Source organism: Prionailurus viverrinus, chromosome A3 (genome assembly GCF_022837055.1).
Source record: "Prionailurus viverrinus isolate Anna chromosome A3, UM_Priviv_1.0, whole genome shotgun sequence".
Lineage (NCBI taxonomy): Eukaryota > Metazoa > Chordata > Mammalia > Carnivora > Felidae > Prionailurus > Prionailurus viverrinus.
Genome location: NC_062563.1, coordinates 4,331,130 through 4,355,747, shown reverse-complemented (window position 1 = coordinate 4,355,747; position 24,618 = coordinate 4,331,130). Strand labels below are relative to the sequence as shown.

Here is a 24,618-nt window from a genome sequence, read left to right as displayed (position 1 = left end):
CTGGTGCCCCGAGTCCACCATGGCAAGACCCACACCTGCTGTTAGACCACCAGGCGCTGTGCACAAAGACAGCCTCTGGTCTTAAACTCTAGGAAGTGACTGGGTAATATTCTGTGTTGGGAGAGGAAGAAACACCCCTCTCACCAGGATGATAGCAGAGTGGGGGCTGGGTCCCTGGGCTGGACACACCCTTGGAGCAGTCACACTGGGATGGGCTTGGGTCAGCTGGTCCCATCACCGCAGTGCCCAGAGTGTGTGGGGGTCACACCAGTGAAGGGCGGCTCCAGAGACGGAAGGTTCTGCGAAGATCTTACACTTGGACGGGAAGCGAGGATGCGTGAAATCGTACACATTCAGATCGGCCAGTGTGGTAACCAGATCGGAGCCAAGGTAAGGAAAGTTCTATTCCTAGGACCAGCTTGCCTACTGCCCCTAGGTGTAGCCGGCAAAGAAATATCTTAAGTCAGCAGGTGAGACAACAAGTCAGCAGATGGAAGGAAGCACTTGCTGAATACTTGCCTCCTTAAACCACACCCTTCGTTAAAGAGACACAGGAAGTAGTAAAGGCCTAAAGCGTCAATTTAATTCATGTTAATTTCATCATCAGTTACATGCCACCCATGTTTACCTTTATGACTTTAGCAATGAATTTTTCATATCTAAAGATACGAAAACGCTGGGCTCACTTGGTTAAGCGTCCGGGACTCTTGGTTTCAGCTCAGGTTATGATCTCACGGCTCATGAGTCTGAGCCCTGCGTCGGGCTCTGGGCTGATGGTGCAGAGCCTGCTTGGAATTCTCTCTCCGTCTCTCTGCCTCTCCCCTGCTCACATCTGTCTCTCTCAGAATTAAAAAAAAAAAAAAAAAAAAAGAGTAATTTTCTCAAAACAGTTTTCCAGTTTGTTGGGCAACTTTTTACAGCATATTACTAAGATGCCTTCCTTCTCTCATGTTTATACTGCAAAGTTTAAAAAAAATCAACATGTTTGATTTAGTATGAAATAGAAAATTAAGGAGGCAAACCTAGAAGTTTTGGGGTGTGGTAGCAGAAACAATTAAAATACAGTCTCTGGAATGAATACGAACGCGTGTTTGTTCTCCCCACCTAAATTTTTGTACAAAGTGCCTGGTTCAATGGCTGATACTATGAAAACAGATGATACAGCCTAACAGGTCTCTAACCTGAATTTGAATCCTAATTTTACACAACTGTACTGTGTAACAGCTGATTGTTCCCTTTGCCATTCCGAAATTACTTTCACTAGTATGAACCGCATTAAAAATGTAATTGCATTAAGCGTGAAGTTCTTAAAAAATTGTGGTAAAACTGGGGGGCCTGAGTGGTTCAGTTAGTTGAGCATCTGACTTCGGCTCAGGTCACGATCTCACTGTTTGTGAGTTTGACTCCCGTGCCGGGCTCTGTGCGGACAGCTCGGAGCCTGGAGCCTGCTTCGGATTCTGTGTCTTCCTCTCTCTCTGCCCGTTCCCTGCTCACGCTCTGTCTCTCAAAAATAAATAAAACGTTAAAAAAATTTAAAAATTGTGGTAAAATACCGTGTACAATTTATCATCTAGCCACCTTTTTTATCATTTAACCACTTTTTTTTTTTTTTTTCTGGCACTGTCTGTCTGAGAGGGCACAAGTGAGTGAGGGCGAGAGAAACAGAGAGAGGGAGAAAATCACATGAGGGGTAGAATGACAGAGAGGGAGAAGCAGGGCTCACTCAAAGTGGCTCAAGCTCACGAACTGTGAGATCATGACTTGAACTGAAGTCAGATGCTTGACCCACTGAACCACCCAGGGGCCCCATCCATCTTAACCATTCAAAAACAATTTTTTTAATGTTTATCTATTTTTGAGAGACAGAGTGCGAGTGGGTGAGTGGCAGGGAGAGAGGGAGGCACAGAATCGGAAGCAGGCTCCAGGCTCTGAGCTGTCAGCACAGAGCCCATTGCGGGGCCCAAACTCAAGAACCGTGAGCTCATGACCTGAGCCGAAGTCAGAGGCTCAACCGACTGAGCCACCCAGGCGTCCCTAAATGTTTATTTTTGAGAGAGAGAGAGAGAGAGAGAGAGAGCATGAGTGGGGGAGGGTCAGAGAGAGGGAGACACAGAACCCGAAGCAGGTTCCAGGCTCCGAGCTGTCAGCACAGAGCCCGATGCGGGGCTCCAACTCATGAGCCGTGAGATCATGACCCGAGCTGAGTCAGACAGTTAACCGACTGAGCCACCCAGGCGCCCCATCCATCTTAACCATTTTTAAGTGCACAGTTCAATAGTGTTAAGTATATTCACCGTGTTGTGCATCTAATCTCCAAAGTGCTTTTCCGTTTGCAAAACTGAAACTCGGTCCCCAGTAAATACTAATCCCCCACACCCCCTTCCCCAGCCCCTGGCACCCACCCTTCCACTTTCTGTCTCTAAGAATTTGAACTCTTCTCGGGACCTCACAAAAGTGACATCACACAGTATCTGCCCTTCTGTGTCTGGCTTATTTGTCTCAGCATAACGTCTTCAGGGTTCAACCACGTTGAAGCCGGTGTCAGAATCGCCTTCCTTTTTAAGGCCGAATAATAGTCCATTGCGTGGATACACCACGTTTGGTTCCTCCGGTTATCCGTCGACGGACTCACGGGTCGTTTCCAACTTTTGGCTATGGCGAGTAATGCAGCTACGAAAAATGAAAGTCTTCTAACGTGGGTGTTTAAAACCTGGGGCAAAGAATATCACTGCTTGGAAAGGAGTTGCCACCTTCCCATGCCACAGCGATGAGCTGTTCCTGAGTCAAGCACGCGGAGAGGTGGGAGGCCCAGCCCCACTGCTCTGAAATGGGGAGATAATCCGGAGGGAGGCTCGGGAGAGGAATTGCGGGGTCCCGATAGGGTCTGAGCACCTACTCCACAATCACGTTGTCTGGCAGTTCCAGCCGCACCGACTACTGATTACTTGGGGTCATAAGAACTGTAAGAGACTTAAATTTATTTATTCTTTCAGACCCAGAACAGTGCAGGTAATTTACTATGAAATAGAGTCTGGTTAATGAGACCAAGGCCCGAGCAGAGCCATCGCTTATAAGACATGGCTGGGAAAACACCCTTGAGGATTTTAACATAAATGAATATATTTTCATTGCACATATGTGCTTCTCCAGGGCAATGAAAGGGGCCATTTCAGTAACTGTTTCCATATTAAGAGCTGTGCGCGTTCCTATATGAATAAATACTGTATATGTGATTGAAATTGTCATATGTTTCAAACAGTTACAAGAGCTGTACGTAATTTTGAATTGTATGCATACCTGATCATGAAGAATGCACATTGCTAAAAACCATGCCTAGATGTCCTAGTTATGGGCTTTTTGGGAACACTGCATGAAAATAAATCCCCAAGTGAAAGGAGATATTACTGTGAAATCAGATAAGAATTCAGTCTATTTTCATTTAATGGGATCTATACTTTACTAGCTTGAAGCACTATACGGTGAAATTAGAGATACACTCACTGTCGGATGTGAAATTGTAAATTAACAGCTTTAATGTATACAATGGCCTCCACTTAATAGGAGCAAAATCCATTTTAATATTTTATGTGTTGGCATTTTATGTAAGGGGTTCGGGTGGGGAGAAAACACAGTCTTCATACTCCTGTTTAGTGGGGGCAAGAGGAAATTATACAGTGGTGGAGCGGGCATAAAACGGGCCCAAAAACATCCGGGGAGAGAAAGGGCGGCCAGACAGACCCCACCAAGCAGGCCCAAGGGCGCTCACTGTCCGTCTCTGGCCAATCTGCTGGCTCACGGGTGCCTCTCTGGACCTTTCTTGGGGTCCCTCCGTACACTGACCTCCCCTCCTGCCGTTTTCAGTTCTGGGAGGTGATTGGCAAGGAGCATGGGATCGACGCGGCGGGGGGCTACTTTGGTGACTGTGCCTTGCAGCTGGAGAGGATCAGCGTGTACTACAACGAGGCCCACGGTAGGACACTGTGCACGGGTGGCCGTGGTCACCAGCCCCAGGTGCACGGTCGCAGCAAGGTCTGGGCAGAGCAGCAGGATCCCGAGGGTGACAGGTCCCCAGGCCTTGTGCAGGGCAAGGACCCGGGAAGAAGTCACTGGGGGGGAGGTGCGGGGGGGGGGGGGGGGTAGCGGGGGAGGGGGGAAGGGCACGTCTCAACACCAGCAGGTTAAGCACCAAGTTTCCTTTTTAGTTTTTAAATAAAAACCGGAGTCCCTTCCACGAGGGACAGCATCTCTGTGGTTGGCGAGACGGCAAAAGAGAGCACGATGGGAAAAGCAGTTCTGAGGTATTTGAGAGATGTGTGCCCTCGCCGTAGGCATCAAGGACGTTATTTCAAATGTCTTTCTGCCAGAGACACCTTCTAGAAGAATGCCATTTCCTTTGGCCGGTGTCACAGGGTTCTATTTTGACCGAACGTTAACTTCTAGAAACGCGGGTGTCTGCCCACTTCTTCCGACCTTCCTCCACAGGTGGGAAGTACGTGCCGCGGGCCCTGCTGGTGGATCTGGAGCCGGGGACGATGGACAGCATCCGCTCCAGCCAACTGGGAGCCCTCTTTCACCCGGACGGCTTCATCTACGGTAGGTTTTCCTGCAAGGCCTCCGGGACCCGTGAGGGTGCCCCCTGGCGGGCGCCCCGTCCCCCTCCCCCTGGGGGCCAGGTAACCGGCCTCCTCCCCCCCCCCCCGCCCCCTTCCGCACAGGTAACTCTGGGGCCGGCAACAACTGGGCCAAGGGCCACTACACGGAGGGCGCCGAGCTGGCCGAGAGCGTGCTGGACGCCGTGCGCAGCGCCAGCGAGGCCTGCGACTGCCTGCAAGGCTTCCAGCTGGTGCACTCGCTGGGCGGCGGCACGGGCGCGGGCATGGGCACGCTGCTGCTGAGCCGGATCCGCGAGGACTTCCCCGACCGCATCCTGAACGCCTTCAGCGTCCTGCCGTCGCCCAAGGTGTCGGACACGGTGGTGGAGCCCTACAACGCCGTGCTGTCCCTGCGGCAGCTGGCGCGGCACGCCGACGCCTGCTTCTGCATCGACAACGAGGCCCTGTACGACATCTGCTTCCGCACGCTCAAGCTGGCCGCGCCCAGCTACGGCGACCTCAACCACCTGGTGTCCCTGACCATGAGCGGCGTCACCACGTCCCTGCGCTTCCCGGGCCAGCTCAACGCCGACCTGCGCAAGCTGGCCGTGAACATGGTGCCCTTCCCGCGCCTGCACTTTTTCACGCCCGGCTTCGCGCCGCTCACCAGCCGCGACGGCCGCCAGTACCGCGCGCTCACGGTGGCCGAGCTCACGCAGCAGGTGTTCGACGCGCGCAACGCCATGGCCGCCTGCGACCCGCGCCGCGGCCGCTACCTGACGGTGGCCTGCTTCTTCCGCGGGCGCATGTCCACCAAGGAAGTGGACGAGCAGATGCTCGCCGTGCAGACGCGCCACAGCGCCTGCTTCGTGGACTGGATCCCCAACAACGTCAAGGTGGCCGTCTGCGACATCCCGCCGCCGGGGCTCGGCATGGCCGCCACCTTCGTGGGCAACAGCACGGCGGTGCAGGAGCTGTTCGGCCGCGTGTCCGAGCACTTCTCGGCCATGTTCCGGAGGAGGGCGTTCGTGCACTGGTACACCTGCGAGGGCATGGACGTCGGCGAGTTTGCCGAGGCCGAGAGCGACATCCACGACCTGGTGTCCGAGTACCAGCAGCTTCAAGACGCCAGAGCGGTTCCCGAGGAAGACGGAGACGTCGTGGGGGAGGCAGAGATGGAACCGGAAGACGGGCCCCGGGCACCTGGCGGGGCCGTGTGAGCGGCGGCCGCAGGGAGCCCCCCTCTCGCCGGGGCGCCCCGGGGCCGCGCGACCGCAGGGACCTCAGGGCCTTCCGCCGGCATCTGCTGACCTTCCAGACTCCGACGTTCAGTGCACCCACCCTCTATTAGCTGGTTTGAAATAGCAAAGCGAATTCGTGGGGGAATTGCTCCCTTTGGGCCGTTCCTGGGCGCACGGCCCCGTGCCAGGCATCGAGACCCCCCCGCCTGGGTCTCGTGGGCGGCCTCTGCAGCCCACGCTCGCCTTCGACCCCCTCGGGCCGCCCAGCGGCACCCGGGAGCCCTTGCCCGGCATCCTCGCCAGGTGTCTTACCTCGGCTTCTCTGCCATGCACTCTGCCCAGCACCCTACCTCCTGGTACTTGCTGGCCTCCGGAAAAGCCAGGTGACTAATTGGTGCGTGGGGAGCTCCGCAGCCGAGGCAAAATGTGAGTCAGCATCCACTAGCGAATAGTGCAGACCTCGTGTGTGCCTGTCAGAGTACTAGCCGCAAAGGGAAAAGGGAAGGACCAGAACGAGTGGCAGTGCCTGATCCACTGAGACACCTGGCCAAAGACACCCCCAAGCAAGCAAGACCCACCAACTCCAAACCTCTGCTCTTTACTGCTGCACAGCTGGCTTTTAACATACACGGTTACACTGTCGGTTCCCTCTTAGTGCTGGGTTCTGGGAATTCATGAATCACTGTCTTCGGTTTCCCTTGTAAAGGCTATTTCAAAATGCCCTTTTCACTTTCAGTCAGTCATCACCTTCTGAAAATGCTCTGTGGCCTCTGCTCTTTCAGAAAGGGCACACGGCGCGGTGCGCTGGGCAGCCATTCGCATGCAGGAAGGAGGCAGCACCGGGCTGGCCGGTGTCCTTCTCGGTTCCAGGAGGACGCCGTCTCATGAGGGAACTTTCACAGTTCAAATTAATTTGCCGAAGTTGCCATAAACGTCGGCACGACGAGACAGCTTTCACCGTTACATGATTTTCATCTGCTCACGTTACAAAAGGACGCAATACACAAGAGTGTAATCGAATCATCCATAACTTTTTAATTAAGGTTTACCTATTTCTGACATACAGCACAGCCATCCCTTCCGGGCCCATAAGGGCTTTAATGGCCTTCTGGAACGACCACTGAGCTATACTATATGATCCGTGGTCAGTCAGCAATGGGAAGATGCTCCGACCTTCACTGCAGGAAATATTTACTTGCAGGCCACCAGGTTCTCTCCCGATTCGTTTTTGTCACCTGCAATAATACAGTAGCAGGTGGACGGATGACAGTACCTCCTTCAGAAAAACTTCACTCCTTCCCATATGCATTGTAAGGAAGTAACGAAGACACGTACAGAGAGAAAATTAAGTCTTGCTGTCAGTATCATGACAAGCCTTCTATTTACAAAACTTAAAAAAAAAAGTTGTATACACTTTCTCCTTGTGGTTCAAGCACTAAAAACAAAAGCAGATTTAATAAGCTGTTACCTATCCACTCTCAGAAGTTCATAACTTCTTAGAAGCCAGAAAAGACTTACGACCTCTGAGTTTACAAGAATTTATACACACGCTTCCTCTAGCAAGCACTTTCCTTCTCAAATCCGAAAAGGCAATCAAGTAGATGCAAGGAAGGATACAGACCCAAATTAAAAAAACCAAAACCCAAAAAACCTGCTGATTTATACTGCTGTCAAGATTTTTGTTGCTCAATAGTAATCATTAAAATACAAGGAAATTCAATTTTAAATGGCTAAATTGCTTTATTTCAGACTAAATAAATTCCTTTTCTTGGAGCCTAACCGCCCAGACTGATTAATTTGAGTAGTTAAAAATATTTCAAAATGTATCTCACCATCCTACTCTTTTCTATGGTAGGAATAGATTAAAACACACACAACACACACACACACACACACACACACACACACACACACAAGCCCACCAGAAACCAAAAGAAATCTGTCCCCTCAGATTTGGAGGAGTCTAGTCCTTCAGTGGTACAGTTGCCATGGCAACACTGGTCTCAGAGACGAGAGACCCGGGATCAGAATTTGAGAGCTTGTCCGGTTCCTTCACTTCACTCCCAAGAATGCTGCGCGAGCAGAGATTGAGGAGTCCCTCAGAAATCACTCACATGGTTAGTGAAATACCCACCACTAGGTTTGATCAGGGTCCCCTGGTCATCTGGACACAGTAGTCCTGCCAGCTGACCCCCAGCCCCCAGGTCTGGATGCAGGAAGTTTACTTTATCACAGTGATCAGTTCAGGATTTTTAACTACAGAGAAAGAGGCTCAAAGAATCTTTGCTGGGTGGTAACCTGGCTATTTTTTACTTTCCCCCTTTCCCTAGAAGCAGCCCTGGCCCCGAGTCTCACCTTCATTACCTCCCAAGCTGACCGAGGACTTCTCTCTAGTTACTCAGCTGCAAAGAATTCAGCCCTTTGACCATCAGCTTCGTCCATGAAAAACGCCTGATGGCCTTGAGATTCATTTATTCCTGTCCTTGTAATGAGAGATGCTTCCTAGTGCCTTGACCTTGGGGACCTCAGCGCCGGGAACTGGGGTGCCCTGACTTTAGAACAGCACAACAGCCCTGAGGGAAAAAGCTCACGAATGGGGGGGGGGGCTTGGAGTGGCTACTGCCCCACGGCCACCCCCCCGCCCCCCATTCATCCTGGAGCTCTTCCTTGAGTGCCCTGGGCCAAGAATGAAATAAAACCTACAGGTCAAGTGTCCCGGGGCGGGGGCAGGAAACTGCCTCCAGAAGGCCGAGAACAAAGACATTTTCTTGGGCTCCTCCTCGGCCCTGCTCAGTGGCCCCGAAAACTTATTGTCAGCTTAAGTACCGTGGTGAGAACTGGTCCTGGCAGAGAAGCTGAACAGTGTTTCAAAATTTCCCGTTCACATTTGATTTCTCCGTTCTCCAAAAACAGTGAAAATCAAGCAATGAACTTTGCAGTGGGTGTTTTACTCAGCCAAGTGCTTCCAAGTTTCAAAGGAAGATAAAAACAAAACATTTGCAACAAGTCTTCATGCCTGAGTATTTAATGAGTAAGCCAGTCACCACGCAAACGCCACCGAGCTGTCGTCATCCCCGCGCCCCGAGACCTGCAGGCAAGAATCTTACGAGATTTAACTTCAGCTCTGAGGAGCGAGTTACTGAAAGGCTCTGCCCCACTCCCCGTGCGAAGTGCTCCCAGGACACAGATTCACCCACAAGACCATGTGAAGCACGTTTCTTGCTTAAATCCCGACATTAGTAATTCTTCTCCACAGGTGTTAAGTGTACAATTAAAAAAAAAAAAAAAGACCACACTGTAGTGTTTTCTCTTCTAATCTACGCTTTTAGCAATTATTTTCATTATAACCCATCCGCCACTCTGACGTGATTTCGTAGTTCAAAGATAAGGGACGGTGAAAGCCTCACCAAGAGGCTCCTTTTGTTAAGTGACATCACAAAAAAGAGAACTTTCTATCCCGAGACATTTAAAACATGGTTCTGGCATCCCTCAGCTCACTAGATACCACAGCTGCTTGCCCCAACTTAAGAGACTCTGGCTCGTGAGGTCATATGCTGCAGGCACGCAGAGTTCCTCTGAAGACAAAGCCTGAAGGAAAACAAACACCAACAGCAGGAGTGGACCATACTTCAATTTATTGGCATCGTCCATCTAGAACAAGACAGGGTTTTTTTTGTTTCGTTTTTTGACGAAGGGAGGTGGTTTCCAGTCGGCCATAGCATATACCCACACATCTTCACCTTGAAAATGCAGCATTTCAAGCTCTGGGCGGGTCTGGGAGGAAAAAAGAAAATGCAACAGTTGCGAGTTCTTTGTGTTTTAACTGTCCGGCACGACCGTGGCAGTGACTTCCTTGTCATGAGCTAAGATAACTCTGGCGTCACTTCACGTGGCTAATGCTGACCCTTGGCTCTTGGCTGTAGAAAGTGCTAGTTCACGTGCACTGCCTCAGCTGCACAGAACTTCCCTTCTAAGTAGAACCAAGTTCTCTCCTAGCAATAAAGAAACTACTCGGCCTTTCAAAAGACACTAAAAGCCCCCTGTGCTGATGGGCTGGGGTCATCCCCTGCAGGACCTCGGGAGAGCTGTTTTGTTCTACTGGATCTGGATACTACTTTCTGACCCCAAGGACACCACAAGGTCAAGGGAGCGCGATGCGCAGCGTGGCTTGGCCATGCTGCAGAGGCTCAGTGACTTTGGCAGCCAGGTCACTTTTAAGACAAAACCACCCAACGTAAGACCAGGTCTCATTACTTAGAATTATGAGGGGAGACAGAGAGCCCCTAGAAGAAGGGCTTAGAAGAAGGGCTAAAACACCGCATCTCCAGACTCATGATAAAATATTTACTAATTCAAAATGAAAATGAAAAGTGCTTAGGGGAGACGGTTCCAATAAGTAAAATTGCTCATAACCACAAGCTGCCAAAGGATGAATATTTATCACATTTCTCTGCTACTGCAGGTCTGAAGCCTTGTTTAAAGCAAAACAAGAAAATTAAGTCTGAAAAACAGCTCTCTGGTTATTTGCCTTGTTTATCTTTGAAATAACAACGTCAAGAAAAAGGATGAGAGATCACGTCACTTTAGCAGTTTGGAGCGAAGAGTCAGAACTTCTCGAGTGTACGAAACTGTCTTTTACTGCACAGGATGTAACTCTACATGACCGACACCTCTGGAAAAGTAAAACGCACCAAGCACTCAGAAAGAATAATACATTTAGCAAAAGCAGTTTTCACTGCAGGGTCTTGGATTCTGCTGCTCGATAACTTAGCAGGACGCTGGCCTGTACTCGCAGCCCTGATGTTCAGGAAGCAGTCCTTTGTGAGAACACTGGCAGACGTGGGGGAAATGAAGACGCAGAGCACTGTAATTTGTCATGCCCCTGAACTGTTACATAACTCTGACGGCAATTACAAAAGCGGGGAGTTTATCCTCCGAATTATTTGATGTTGTGCAGACAAATGAAACAGGTTTAATTAAAATAAGATGGCTCTCTACCTAAGCATTGCTAAATGAGCTGAAAATCAATGTGCCAATTACTTCTGCCTGTCAGGGCCTGAAACGAGATCCTTTTATGATGCCGCGGCACTTGTATCACCTCTGTGCTTTAAATTACTACCCCACGGACTAACACCTAAATGTACTGGTTGAACGAAAAATGGGCAGGATTGAAAAACTAGAATTACTTTTGTTTCACGTGCTCTAAGAACTTAAGATGCAGCTCTTCTAATAAGTCAGTAACTTACCGATTACTCCTTCTTCACTTTCACAATTTTCACGGTGCTGCCAGAAGTCTTCTCGGCATTTGCTTTGAATTCTGTCTTCAGTGCATCTCTCACTGCTTTTGCACAAATCTGGGAGTATCGGATGTAGCTGGGAGGAAATCAGAGACAACATACAATTCATTACCAATGACCCAGCCAGACTGGCTGTGTTACTGTGATTTTTTTTCTTCCCATACGTTAACTTTTGGTTTGGTTGTACAGTATAGTTGCACTGGACTTAAAGTTCACCAGTGCCAGAAGGAATCTATACAGAGCAAAATGTATATGTACTAAAGTCTTAAAATGAAGACTTAAAATGAAATGTACTAAAGTCTTAATCTTGGTGTTTGCATGGGTAATCTTGGTTTCTCTTCTTTGTACCCATTTAATACCTGTTCATTTAAAATAGAAGACTCACAGGTGTTTAAAAAAATCCTATAGCAGAGGAAATAGACTGAAATGTTATGAGAGGCTCTGACAGAAGGGGCATTTCCCCCCACGTCTCTACTCGAGATTTTTTCTTTACGCATGTTATTCTTACAAGGTAAAATACATAAAATTAAAAGAGAAAAACTATTTTGAATTCAGCAGTTCTTCCTCGGAGTAATTATTTAAAGGTTTTTCTGGAGAATACTGGATTTTGTTTCATAAGTCTGCCATTGAAGATACTTCCCAATCAAGGTTTCTAAATTAAACCTAAAAGCTCTTTGAGAACATCATCAATTCTAACAAAAGATCTAACAGCCTGCTTCCTGTTTGGTAGATGGACTCCCATCAACATCTTATTTTCCAAAAGATGTCAGTTCAGTCTTTATACTTTTTGAAAACAGGAAGGCGGGGGGGAGGGGGGGGGGCTGCTGCTGTCTATTTTCTCATGTTTCAGATTTGTTTTCTGGGCCAGAAGCAGGCGTTCCAACGCCTGTCTGCACAGTGACTAATTGGGTTGACCTTCAGGCTGCTTAATCTTTCCGGCTACTTTATCCACCTGTAGAAACGAGAATAAAACAGAAGACTAATATTACTGGCCCCACTGGTGGATGGGAGGAGACACAAGTGTGAAGGGCAGGGCCCAGCACACCTGTCACAGAGTAGGTGCTTGATTCGATGGCACCCGTTACTGGGACTGTCATCCTTCCAAGGCCACAGATCCGTGCTCACCCCCCCCCCCCCCCCAGGTCAGGCACCTGCTGGGCTGCTCAGCTGTCCCAGTCATGGGCCCACTAGAAGGTGTCCCTCTGGGCAAGTCACAAGCGCTAGCTCCATCGAGGGCACAAAGAGCTCAGGTGCGAAGGCCGCACCGCTGGTGCCCCCATGTCACTAGAGGTCGTGTCTTCAGTCGCGTCAGTACGTGAGCCTCGCAGGAGCACCGCCCCCCTGCGTGCAGCGCTCTCCAGTGTACAGGGACCTTCCCCCTTTTCACCGGGCAGGAAGCACAGGCATGTGCGTGCTGGGCAGAAGGCCGGGGCGCTGGCAGCGCCGGGTAGGGGCACGAGGACCCTGCACGCGGGTCCCGGCGTCGGCGCGCCTCGCGTTCACCCGGGGCGCTCGTGGGGGCGCGGCCGCACCCCCAAGGGGACGAGCGTAGGTGCTCGGCCCGCGGCACAGGCCACGCGCCCCGCACGCTCGAGGCCGCCCCGGCCGCCATCTTGGAGCCGCGCTCCCCCGGCCGCGACCCCCGCCGCGCTGGCGCGACCTCCGACCCCCGGCCGCGCCGCCGGCCCCCGCCCCCCAGGCGCGGGCCTACCTGAGTCCAGCCTGTCGCCAGTACGCCACCATGATGTCGCGAGAGTGGGCGAGTCGGGCCAAATCGCGAGGACGCCTCAATGTCGGCCCGGTGCGCGGCCCAGCTGCAGGAAGGTCAAGCCTGTGAACCGGAAGAGGCGGGACTCCGGACCTGCCAATCCCGCCTCCTCTTGCCCCGCCCGCCGGCCCGAGCAGCCCCTGCTGCCCCGCCGCGGAATCCCCCCGACGCCGGGAGCCAATGGGGACGCGCGGCCGGGGCCTCGCGTGCCAATCCCCGGGCGGGACGGCCGGCAGCGCCCCCCGATTGGCTCCGCGGGAGTCCCGAGCGTGTTCCCCGCGGGCTTCCGTAGTGCCCCGGCCGACGCGGCCGGGTGAAGAGGGCAGCTGGGGGCAGCGCGGGACACGGCCCCCACCTCAACATCCCCCCCCCCCCCCGCCGGGGTCACGGCCCCGCCCGGACGTCGGCACGGAACCCTTGAGCCCCCACCCCCGAGAGGCAGGGATCAAAAGCGAACCTCGGCCCTGACACAGCCTTGGCTTTCGGGGTGGTCCCCCGACGTGCGACAGGACGGGCCAGGGCCTTGCTGGCGGCGCGCGGGGACGGAGGGGGGGGGGGGAGCGCGGGCGGGGGGCGGGGGGGCAGGTGACCCAGTGCATTCGCAGGAGGAACAAAATCTCTCTTGCGCTTCACAGTGATTAAAAAGAAATTATCATCAGGAAACACATCATAGTTAAAAGTTTTCAGGAAGAAAGGTTTTTCTTAATATAGCTTCCATTTTTAATATTAAATAGGATTAAGGTGCTCCATGGTCCCCGAGTCTAATCTGCGAACACCGTCCAGTTTAGTCTCTCAAACACATCTACTTGCTGTAGATTTGTATTTTAAAAGGTAAAAGCCACAAACTACCAGCTATTTCACTGAAAGTAACTACACTGGAAAATGAAAATTTCTAGAATTTTATCATTAGGTCAGAGTTAAAAAAAAAATCAAACAGGAAAAAAATTTGTTCAGAAATCGTTTTATCATTAGGGCATTACACCTTTTTTACAAGTATAATTTACAGAAATTATACAAGGCAACTTTTAAATCAAATATCAGTATTTTCCAATGTTCTGTCTAACTGAAATGTTATTTCAATTGTAAAAACCATCTCCGGTTACAAAAAATAATAAAAACCTTATTGGATTTCAGTTGCTTTTACAAAAGTCCTAAGAAGTCTTAAGCTAAACAATACTCTGAGTAGAAAAACACTAATTTTTAAATAGTTTGCTATAGTATTTCTGTGGTTTATGTACATATATTAACTGGTTTCTTTTCCAGGAAACCTGAGGAGTTTGTTACATTAAGCTTTGTAAAATAAAGACAAGAGCTAATCACGTTCTAAGAAAAATACTCCGTATGCAACAACTGCACGTATCAAAGATATTATTTACTGGTTGGGAACTGCCTGCCTACAAAATGGGAAATACGTTTTCAGACCGCAGCTGCCCCGTGGTATCCAAAGTAAGGATTTCCCATAAATAAAAGCTGCAAAGCAATTCACAGAGTGGTTGGTTTAGGTCAATGCTTCTTTTCTCATCATTATTCTTTTTTCCTTCCCCTCCGCCCCCACCATATTACTAAAAACACTGAGTACCCGGGATTTATGCTTCAGGAAGACATCGGTTTGAGTAATTTCAAATGACGTACAGCTCTTCATGTAAAAAAGATGTTTTGTGGTCACAAGTACTTCAAAAAGTAATTATATTCAAATAACCTGACATATCATGCTTTAGCAATTACGGAGCCAGGATTTTGACACACGGCAATTTGTAAGTTAGGCAAATGTGAAATGCTAGAAGATGTGTACAGCTGTTCTGTTTCAGTTTGGAGTGCTGCAGGATTTCGGTAATGACTTTATTTTTTCAGTGAACATCACCAGCCCACGGGAGAGCACGCCAAGTCATAAAGTACAAATCCAAGGGAGGTGATACCTTTCCCTAAGTTACAAAACTCTGGCAAATTAACACAGTACTCTTTAATACGATGAAATCCTTTCTGTTGCTGTTGGGAGTCATGTATTCTTTTAGTGATAATTTTCACCCCGAAAATGTCATTGAAGTACCAAAACCAAACACTGTGATTTTTTAATGATGGTTTGTAGCAGAGCAAGTTATTTTACACAAATTAGCATGTCCTTTTAAAACCATGTAATTTCTCCTTTTAAAGAGCACCCCCTCACGCCAGCTCGCGAAGTTTACCGCAGCGGGGTAACTGCGTGAACTTAGACGGCTCTGCTTTGTTCTGGGGTTGGTCCAAAGCTAGGTAGAGTTCCAACGCACGAAAATCTTTAAAATACTACCTTAAGGGAGATTTAACGCGCCAATGAGATTTTCCAAGTACTTTTCGAAAACTGTTAAATTTTCACATAAATACTAGAATCCTCACAATTAGATGGTCACTTCAAACCATACTACTCCTGGATGATCCCTTGTATTTAGAAACCCCGCACCTCTTTGTTTTGATCCAAAGTCATACAGCTTTCCTTCAGCTTAAAAAAAAAAAAAATCCTACCTAAAATATAGTTTTATTTTTTTAAATAACAAATAAATACATTGCCAGCTTGCAGAGACCTGGGGGGGGCGTGGGGCCTTCGATCCTCACTTCTCTACAAATGCCGCCGCTGCCATCGGTGTCCTTATGCTCCCTCTCGCCGAAGCCGCCAATTCTTCAATCTCGGCATTTAACTTATGTATTACCCACTCCATCGCTTCTCGGCCCTTCAAAAAAAATTCAATACATATCTATTCTCACCACGTGAGAGCGAAGGCACGTATCACATAAATGGCACATCAGGAAGTAACAAGGAGCATTACAAATGTAACTAAATCTCACCGGGATGGACCGTTTTTGTCCTTGCTTTTTTTTTTTTTTTTTTTTTAAATGTTTATTTATTCTGGAGAGAGAGACAGAGCATGGGCAGGGGAGGGGCAGAGAGAGAGGGAGACACAGAATCCGAAGCAGGCTCCAGGCTCCGAGCTGTCAGCAGAGCCTGACGCGGAGCTCGAACTCATGAACCATGAGATCGTGACCTGAGCGGAAGCCGGAGGCTTAAGCGACTGAGCCACTCAGGCGCCCCTGTCCTTACTTTTTGTTCTTTAATATTGTTTACCAAATTATCGAATGCTTTGGGCAACTAGATTGATCTATAAACTGCTTTTTCTTTTGCATGCAAAAGATGTTCTCAAAAGAACCTACAATTAAATGATAGTGATGGTTTACTTATTTCTGATCAGAGCGGTCCCTTTCTTGGGGGCCAAAAGGTCAAACTCGGTTTTTCTTTTTATGTCCATTATTTTAAACCAAAATCCTGCAAGAGGCCCTGAAAGAGCTGGTCCCTGACTTTTTCTTCAACCATTCTCTCCTGGTGCTTGATGCAATTCCTTGAGAAAAAGAGGGGGCACTTCATGCTTCCTCTGTCTCAGGCCCTTTGCACATGCAGTTCCTCTGCTGGAAATGCTTCCTAGCATCCCCCTCACAACCAACATGCCCCTCCTTCAGCACTCAACACAACACTCATTAAATACTCATGTCTTTTTGTACCTTTCCTTTCCTAATGACGTGTGATTAATGTTGACTTCTTCTTAGTTCCATGAGGGCAGGGACCATACTTGTTTTGTCCCCTGCTGTATCCCTAGTCTAGCCTAGCCCTCTGCCTGGCACGGAGAATGCAGCTAGAAATATCTTTTGACTGCCAAGTAAGTATAGTAAACCTGTGTTATAGAAGAGTGCATTATGTACCTCTTTCTCTAAACTTATTTTGTTTTAAATCATGCATTCTCCAAGGGGCAAAAATCAGTTGGGGGTTGGGGGAGGTGGAAAAATCTCACTCTTTTTAGGTACAAAGCATATCCATCTATCCATGGTGTTGAGTGTTAAATACTTTCATGAGCTGGTGGCTGTTCGAGAAAAAAAGGTCTGTGATGGACCTGGGGGTTGTTGGGCGGAGACAATAATGAAAAGGGTTGAGAATTGGGTGTTTTAAACAATGGCACACAGTGACACATCATCAAGCACTTCCCACATGCTGGGCCCTGGGCCACACGCGCTTTCCATACGTTGTCTCATCTCATTTAGTCTTCATGCCCAACCCGGTTAAGATGGCTAACTGACCTCCACTTCACAGATGGGAAACTGAGGCACAGGAAGGTTAACCTAATTGTCCAAGGTTGAAAGGCTGGTAAGAGTTATAGCCTGCACGTAAACCCAGTGGGGCTAGACCCTACTGTGCAAAAAACGGCCTTTACGGATGCTCACCGCATCATGGTTCAGAATCCGTTTTCCAGGACAGACACAAGTTTGGTACTAAGCTCTTCCAAGAAAGGAAACCCAAACCCAGGAGTAACAGCAACTAGGGAGCAGCCTGACTTACTTTATTAGCATTTGAAGATATCGTACTCGCCATTAGTCCTTCAAGGTAACTGCTGAGACTGACTCCTTTCACGGTGATTATGGCTTCTTGAGTCAAAACAGTTCTGGAACAAAACACATCCACACAGCTTCAGGATGACCTTGCATTTTTCAAAGAAATATATGACTTGAATAAAAAATTCAAACACCCTGTAAAATAAGTTTGTCAAAACATTTTTTTTACTCACTTTCCTGGGTCCTGAGGATGTGGTTTGTATATGAGTCTCTCATCTACTGAAACCATATTTGTAAATGAAATCTACAGAATGAAAAAGAAAAAAATCAAACCATTTTGGAAACCAAGATTAAAAACATTCCCCAAATTAACTCACAAGCCCAAATCTTGCTAGGTAAATACACAAATAAATCACTTTGATATACTGCAAATCCGGAACTTAAATTTCACCATTCACTGCTTTCTTTTTATTAAAAAAATAATATAACAAAAGTGTTATCGTCACAATATGCACATGATCCCGAATTCAATTTATTGAGTGCTGACCCCTAGAAATAATCAGTGGGCTCATGGGAGCAGGAAAGCTCGAGGCTGCAAACAGGAAAGACAATGCAGCACATGAGCGCTGATTTCCTGTTAAAGAGTATACATGCGCCTGTGTATCAACTATAACAGAGACCACCGCCCCCCCCCCCCCACATTAAGCCGAATAGTTTTAAATTAAAAGGGAGCTCAAACTTACATTAGTAGATTTAAGTTCCATTGTTCTGTCTACGGGATCAACTACAGAATGTTCTTGCACGTATGTTTTTGTTCTTGCTGCACCAATAAGCTAAAAAGAACATTCACAATTAGTAATCAGAGGAGGAAGGGTTTCTTAACAAGTAAACCGATGTTTTATTTCAAGGCAGAGACCTGTTAACATCTCGAACTGAAAAATCTGCTTCCTAAACAACAGGAGGAATCAGACAAAGGTCAGAAAGGAGGCCCGTTTGAGGGTCACGAGAGTTCATGCGCCATGAATGAGAGGGGACTAACAGACACACAAAACCCTTCCCAGAGGCAATTAGCGAGCAGCCCAGGGAGAATGCACGCAGTATAAAGCAGACCCCGAAACCACCAAGGTGTGACAACGGAGCACTGAGCCCGAAACATGGAAATCAGAATATCTGGGTAAACACGGCGTCTAGAAAAACGAGAGCTCAAGAGTCTCTGTCGAGGCTTTGCTAGAGCAGTCTGAGGGAGACGGTGCCGTGGCTTGGTTCTCCAGGGAGAAAAATGGCCATTTCATGACGGAGGATAACGCATCACATCCGACATCACCCGCTGGGCTGAGACCCCAGACCACCCCCCGACCTTGCTCATTTCTGTGTCCTCACTACCGAACACGGTGGTTCGTACCAAGGAAGCCATCAGTACATTCCTGTTGAAAAATGGGTCCTTTGGTTTTCTGAGTGGATCTATCTTCCATAAGGAGAAACTCTAAAGGAAACAGAGTCCATTCATTACTCCAGAACTCTTTCACACTGTAATGATCTGGCATTCCGGTTTCTTACTGAAAGCCTGCTCACATGTAAAGGAAGAGAATTCTGTTTTTAAACATACGGGGAGGAGTGTCAGACCTTGGAAGAAAGGTGGCGAGAGCAAAGTCTGAGGATAGGCTCTTCGCTCAACGTGCACGAGCCACCACTGACCACGGCGAGCTAAGCTAACCACCACCACCAGCCCACTGCTTCCAGACCTTACTACGGGCCTGGAGCTGCCGGCCAATGCAGGAGGAGCAGAGCAGAACTCCTTTTAGATTACAGAGCATTAGCCGGCTTCCTTCAGAAGGTTTTATCGGGTGCCTTCATGAAGACTGTAATAATATTTCCAATTCATTATACACTCATAACTCAAGTTTATTATAATACAATTTGAACTGATGCGAAAATGACACTCAGAATCGGCTCCCACAACCTATTTGAAATTATAATGTGGTTTAGAAAACTTCTCTACAGCAGTCACATTTCCACAGGAATAAAGACGCACTTACAGATTTCACAATGGAAGGCAGTCCCCACTCTGTGCTGAGAAGTCTATGGCTGTGCAACTTTCCAGAGGGGTCTATATGTCTGTCCAGTACGTCCACCCCAACCACACTCGGGTTCATAGGGTTTGGGTATTTCTGCATTGCAGCTGTCGTAACGGTTTCCCAAGGGTGGCTGTGGACAGGAACCAAGAAAACCAAATGCTTGAAAACATACGCATATAAGCTAAACCATTTTCATAACCCAGCAAATCATTCTTTACAGTTGAAGTTTAATTAATTTAACTAGGGAAAATTATTTTCTGAAACACCGAGCGTAAGATGATTCGGGGAGCTCAATCTACATTTTAAACATGTACGGAAATCAGTATTTTTTGAGCACACGGGCTGCTACATGGTACAAGTGATGTCCATAAAGATAAACAGAGCCGATGATGCATTACAGTACAGTTTCGCACACAATCTTTCCTATTTACCCGTGTTCACTTTCACATGCGAATCCTGTTGCTAAGAACCACTGATTCATAACAATGTATTTACAAAATGTGTTCTATGAAAACAAGCAGCAAAAATTATTATCATACCATTTACTCTTTTGCCTGGTCCCAAGTCCCCAGAGTTATAAAGACGTTAACAAAAGTTAACGAACTTATAGACGCCATAAATTCTTTTAGGGATTACAAGAAGATCCAGAGCCTTATGGATTTGAATACCGTAATATTAAAAAAACGTATTCTTCTCTAGATTAAGGTAATAAAAAATAGTGGCCCCTCCAGTCAATCTTTCTTTATTGCCTTCCTCAAAGGAGTGATTCTGATTTGTTTTGAAAGGGTCACACACTACCACAAAGTGCTTTTAAGGTACTCCTAACACACTCTCTTCTAATATTCTCTCTCAGTTATTGTCTTCTTGAAAAAGCACACGTGCTCGGAGGATTCAAAATGTGATGTACACGTGTTCGCTTCACAACCTGTACGAAGGTGATGCTGCTACAGGAGCCATCCTCCTCCAAGGAGCCCCTTATGAAGGACAAGGGGGGGTGAGAGGTGACCGGGCCCACCGGCAGTCTGATGCTACCCTATCTGTGCGCTTGTCTTCGCTGAAAGGAAAAAGAGGTCTGGAGATGATGTCTCACCACATTTACCCATAAACCACACAGCATTACTTTTTCTCTTTCTAAAAGCAGAAGAGGGCGGGAGGCCATTAATCTGGTTCAGCTTTTCAGAGAACCAAGCCTGATGCCGCCTCCTTGCCAACAGAGGGGAAATGTCAACACCATGCATTTCCCAGAACCCTGGACAACCGGTGACATTACTTCTCATGTTTTCATCTTTGCCATTGTATAAACGCACCCCACTCTGTTTTTAATCTCAAGCTGTATTTGGCAAGCAGTGCAGGTATATAAGGGGAGCTACTTCATAAATCTCAACGGTCCGCACACACAGAAGTGATACAGGCCGAGCACTCAGATGGTTACCAAGGCAACTATCTAAAATGAAAATCAGATGAACCCTGTCCCTGTCTCCATCTAGTCATATACCACGGTTAGCTGGCTTCCTTGCACTTATCTCTTCCCCCGATTCCCTCCAAAAAATTAATAATTGCATGGCTTCAGGGTGGTTATGTATTATTTGTAATATAGTCCTTCTCTTCCGTGAGCCAACCTGAAAACATCGGTGTTGACTTAACTTGAACTGAGACTGCTTTATGGAACGTCATCAGCTCAAACATTACAAAGGATGCATGCTAGCAGTCTTCCAGCAATTAATCTGAACCCTACCAATGTAATTATGTGAAAAGACACTCAGAATGGCACCAGAGGGCAGGCAGAACCTTACCCACCTGCCCAGGTCCTTCACCTATAAAATGAGGTGGGCAGACACTTAAGGACACACAAAACTCCAGCCAGGCAGCAACGATGTCTTGATTCATCTACCAAAATGTAACCAAAGAACAGCCCAGGCACATAGTAGACATTCCTATCTGTTGAAGGAGTCAGTGGATGGCTTCACCTGGATGCCAACTATAGGTGAAGTCTCAGAAGGAAGTGCTGGACACATATGGGCAAGACATGGAACGAGGACTTGCGATGCTGTAGACAGTAGAGCCCTCAAGATGGGAAACACGGCAACGCAAGATCTGTGCGGGAAGATGGTAACTTCCAGTTCAGGGCGGAGTTTGGCGAGCCCACAGGACGTGTGAGCAGAGATGCCTGGTGAAGACCTGAAGATGAGGATTTGAGGTTCAAGAGAGGCTGGAGCCCAAGGTACAGATCTGGGCGTCCTAAGTATGGATGTATCGGCTGGGACCCTGACCGAAAAGCCCGGATTATTTGGGGAGAATCGGGGACAGGGCTGCTGCTCCCAGGACACGTACGGCCTTTATTTGCACACGTCTATCTTCTGGGAGGAGAGTCCCAGCACTCTCATCAAATCTCAGAGAGGTCTGTGGCACAAAGATTAGAATCACTGAAATGGCAAGACGAGAAGGCCAATAACAGAATCTCCTTGAACTTTTAGGGGAAGAGGGGGAAACACTGGCGAGAAGAGCAGAAAGAGTGGAAACGGTAGCAGAGAGGAGTGTTAGGGAAGACAGAGAGAAGAAAGTTCTAAGGAGACGCGGGGACTCCAAATTTCAAAGAACTTCTGAAGCACTGACATCCAGAAGCAGACCGTCAAACGAACACCATCCGTGATGCCAAGGGCTGAAACAGAGTAGTAAAGGCTGTTACCGGGTAGGGAGCAGCACAAAGACCACAAATCTAGGGTCTTTTTTACCCAGGAGAGCCAGCACTGGGGAAAGAGGAAATCTCCCCTCTGATTCTAACATTCTATACATTCCGGGACCCGGTGGACTCTTGGATGGGAGTGGGTCACCGAGGACGCAAAAAGTTTACAACTTCTTTTAAAACTGCCCTCGGAATCATGGTTTAAACGATCAAATGGCTGAACCAAAACATACTTCGAAGCTATGAAAATTAAAACAGTGTGGCGGCAATAACAAGATCAGAGGAACAGAGAGCAGAGAGCTCAGCAGTGGATTCAAATGTAAAATCACAACAGTGTGTAGGACAACGGTGGCATTTCAGAAGAGTGACAAGAAGACGCATTAGCCCGCTGAGGAGTGCTTCCCTGGATTAACTATTAGGATTGTTTCTTTTCCCAAAAAATGATAATAGCTGCTTAAACGCCTGCTTCGTTTGTATATGGAACCGCGGGACCAAAAGGGAATTTCATTCCCAACATCCACGTGGGGTCAAGGCCTATTTTGTAACCAAGAACTTTTTCCAACCAAGAGACGTCCCTGAGCGTGGCCTCAAAGACATCTCTTGGTGGCAGGCCCTGACGGCACCGTCATCTTCCGTGTCTCCGGTGCAAACGGGAACCCAAGGTCACGCAGGTTGCTGGAACCAGAGCTGGACCTTGGACTCCAATTTTCAGGCTCTGTTCCTCAGGTCTCGAGCTGCCGGAAAAGTTTCGCCTCCTGGTCGTTCGACCTCACCCGGTACCATCCTCCTCCCGAAAGGTGGCCGGGCGAGGTGGCCCGGCGAGGAGACTCGCCCACGCCTTCCCGCTGGGTTCCGCCGGGGTGGGGGGACCCGTCCTACCGGGTTTGGCAAGGCCGATGTGACAAGCAGGGCCCTCTGCCACCCGAGTGCAGTCGAGGACTTCCGTGCCCGGCGACGCCCCCACCAGCCTGGGCGGGGGGAGGGGGCCTCCCTGGGGGGCGGGCCGCTAGTGCCCGTCCCGGGCCTCCCCCACAGCCCGGGCGGCCGCGGGGACTGGGCGTCCGAGGGCTCCCTCCTCGGGGGACCCGCTCCGGGACGGCAGACCGAGAGTCCCCGCCCCCGGGGCCCCTCGGGGCTCGGGCCCAGCTCCCCCAACTAGGCCCGACGCCTGGAAGCTTCCTGAGGGGCGCCCCGGCCTCGCCACCACTCCCGGCCCAACCTGCCCTCCCCACCCTGCAGTTGCCCCGTGCGCCCCGCCGACCGGCCCAATTTCCTCAAACTTACTCAAAGACGTGCTCTGAAGTCCAGATCTTCATGGTGCCGGCAGCCTACGCGATGCCCGGGCGGCGCTAGGGGACAATGAGGCAAAAAAGCCACACTTGCCCCCGCCCCGCCCCCCAGGCCTCCCCGCCGGCCGCGCAGCGCGCACGCGCCGTCGGGCCCGACGCGAGGGACGTCCCGACGCGCTGCCCCACGCCCTATCCCGGCCCGGGTTTTGCCCCGGTCTTGCGCGCGGCGCAACGAAACCCCGCCCCTTAGCGCCGGGCGCAACGCGCCGGCGCAGTTCCGGGGGCAGCGCCCGGGGCCGCCGGCGTAGGCGCTGTGCTGCGCAGGCGCGGGATGCGCCCGGCCGGCTGCCCCCTCGCGGGCGTCGCCGGGAGCGCTGACCTCTGGACAGAGTTGGGCCGGGCCCAGCGGGTGCCTGGGCGCCCTGGCCCTGCCCGCCTCGCCTGCAGTTTCCCGCCCGGCTCCTGGCTCGCCTTATGCTGCCAGGCCTGTAGACGGGTCCAGTAAACCCGCACACGCGGACGGTCCTGTGGTGTGCGCGTGAGCAAATTGTCATGGCACCTCGTTACAAAGTTCCAACCAACTCTTCTCTTAACCCGGACTGTGGGTCTCCAGAGTCATCCAACCAAACAACCAGCCGCCTCCTGTCTCTGCCCGGACTGCGGGGGCCCCAAAGTAATCCCACCAACCCACCAGCCAATCAGCTCTGTGCTTATGCTTCTTGCCCTCCACGCGGTTAGGACCCCCAGGTGGGCGGAAGATACGTAGACAAGGAGAAACTAACATCAGACAGTGTGATTGATGCCCAAATGAAAGGTGCATTTAGGAAGAATGGGTCCTAGTTGGAACAGAGGAGAAAACTTCATGGCCCTGGGTTTATAGATGGGTCTTATCTCAGATGTCCCCCCCCTGAGGGACACCTCTCATCACCCTTCCTTAGACATCCTCCAACCCTTAGTTCCTCCATCACAACATCCCACTACATTTTTCTTAGCATGCATCAGTCTATGAGACTGTCTTATTTGTTTAACTCCCACTTGAATGCAAGCCCTTGAAGGCAAGGATCTTGCCTCTTTTGCCCAATAAATGATTCTCAGCACCTCGTATATAGTAAAGGTTCAATGATTATTTATTGAAAAATGAAATAATAATTTGTGGAATGAACGAATTACTGAGATCATCGGGTGTATCTGTTTAACTTCCACTAGACTGTAAGCCCTTGAGGGTGAGGCTCTTGCCAGACTCGTTCCATGATTCCCTCATCCCTACGTAATAATTATTGGCTGCCTAAGCGAGTGAGTCACTAAGAAGCGAGCGCCAGGCAGGAA

The 24,618-nt window shown here is 49.4% G+C and overlaps 3 protein-coding genes across 3 annotated transcripts; 1 reads left to right on the top strand and 2 right to left on the bottom strand.

The window, feature by feature from the left end:
• The first annotated feature begins 265 nt into the window (after positions 1-265).
• TUBB1 (tubulin beta 1 class VI) lies at positions 266-7,607 on the top strand. Its single transcript, XM_047851463.1, has 4 exons — positions 266-390; positions 3,862-3,970; positions 4,483-4,593; positions 4,716-7,607. The coding sequence occupies exons 1-4, from the start codon at positions 334-336 to the stop codon at positions 5,810-5,812; spliced, it is 1,374 nt and encodes a 457-aa protein (XP_047707419.1). The 5' UTR covers positions 266-333; the 3' UTR covers positions 5,813-7,607.
• A 1,844-nt stretch (positions 7,608-9,451) lies between these two features.
• Positions 9,452-12,998, bottom strand: ATP5F1E (ATP synthase F1 subunit epsilon). Its single transcript, XM_047851467.1, has 3 exons — positions 12,842-12,998; positions 11,080-11,206; positions 9,452-9,607 (listed from the first exon to the last, which is right to left on the bottom strand). Exons 1-2 carry the CDS (start codon positions 12,871-12,873, stop codon positions 11,083-11,085), a joined length of 156 nt encoding a protein of 51 aa, XP_047707423.1. The 5' UTR covers positions 12,874-12,998; the 3' UTR covers positions 9,452-9,607; positions 11,080-11,082.
• Positions 12,999-13,843: 845 nt separating this feature from the next.
• PRELID3B (PRELI domain containing 3B) lies at positions 13,844-23,421 on the bottom strand. Its single transcript, XM_047851466.1, has 6 exons — positions 23,288-23,421; positions 19,282-19,450; positions 17,989-18,078; positions 17,479-17,549; positions 17,253-17,355; positions 13,844-15,600 (listed from the first exon to the last, which is right to left on the bottom strand). Exons 1-6 carry the CDS (start codon positions 23,317-23,319, stop codon positions 15,481-15,483), a joined length of 585 nt encoding a protein of 194 aa, XP_047707422.1. The 5' UTR covers positions 23,320-23,421; the 3' UTR covers positions 13,844-15,480.
• Positions 23,422-24,618: the final 1,197 nt, after the last annotated feature.

Bases quoted from the DNA above. Each gene is read 5' to 3' on its own strand.
- TUBB1 (XM_047851463.1), top strand. From the start codon at position 334: ATGCGTGAAATCGTACACATTCAGATCGGCCAGTGTGGTAACCAGATC. The intron at 3,971-4,482 runs GTAGGACACTGT...CTTCCTCCACAG, and splicing joins GTACTACAACGAGGCCCACG to GTGGGAAGTACGTGCCGCGG. The intron at 4,594-4,715 runs GTAGGTTTTCCT...CCTTCCGCACAG, and splicing joins CCCGGACGGCTTCATCTACG to GTAACTCTGGGGCCGGCAAC.
- ATP5F1E (XM_047851467.1), bottom strand. From the start codon at position 12,873: ATGGTGGCGTACTGGCGACAGGCTGGACTCAG. The intron at 11,207-12,841 runs GTAGGCCCGCGC...ATTTCCTCCCAG, and splicing joins TGGCGACAGGCTGGACTCAG to CTACATCCGATACTCCCAGA.
- PRELID3B (XM_047851466.1), bottom strand. From the start codon at position 23,319: ATGAAGATCTGGACTTCAGAGCACGTCTTTGA. The intron at 18,079-19,281 runs GTAAGTGCGTCT...TGTTCTTTTTAG, and splicing joins TGCCTTCCATTGTGAAATCT to CTTATTGGTGCAGCAAGAAC. The intron at 15,601-17,252 runs GTAAGTCAGGCT...TTTTTTTTGAAG, and splicing joins TATCTTCAAATGCTAATAAA to GGCCGAGAAGCGATGGAGTG.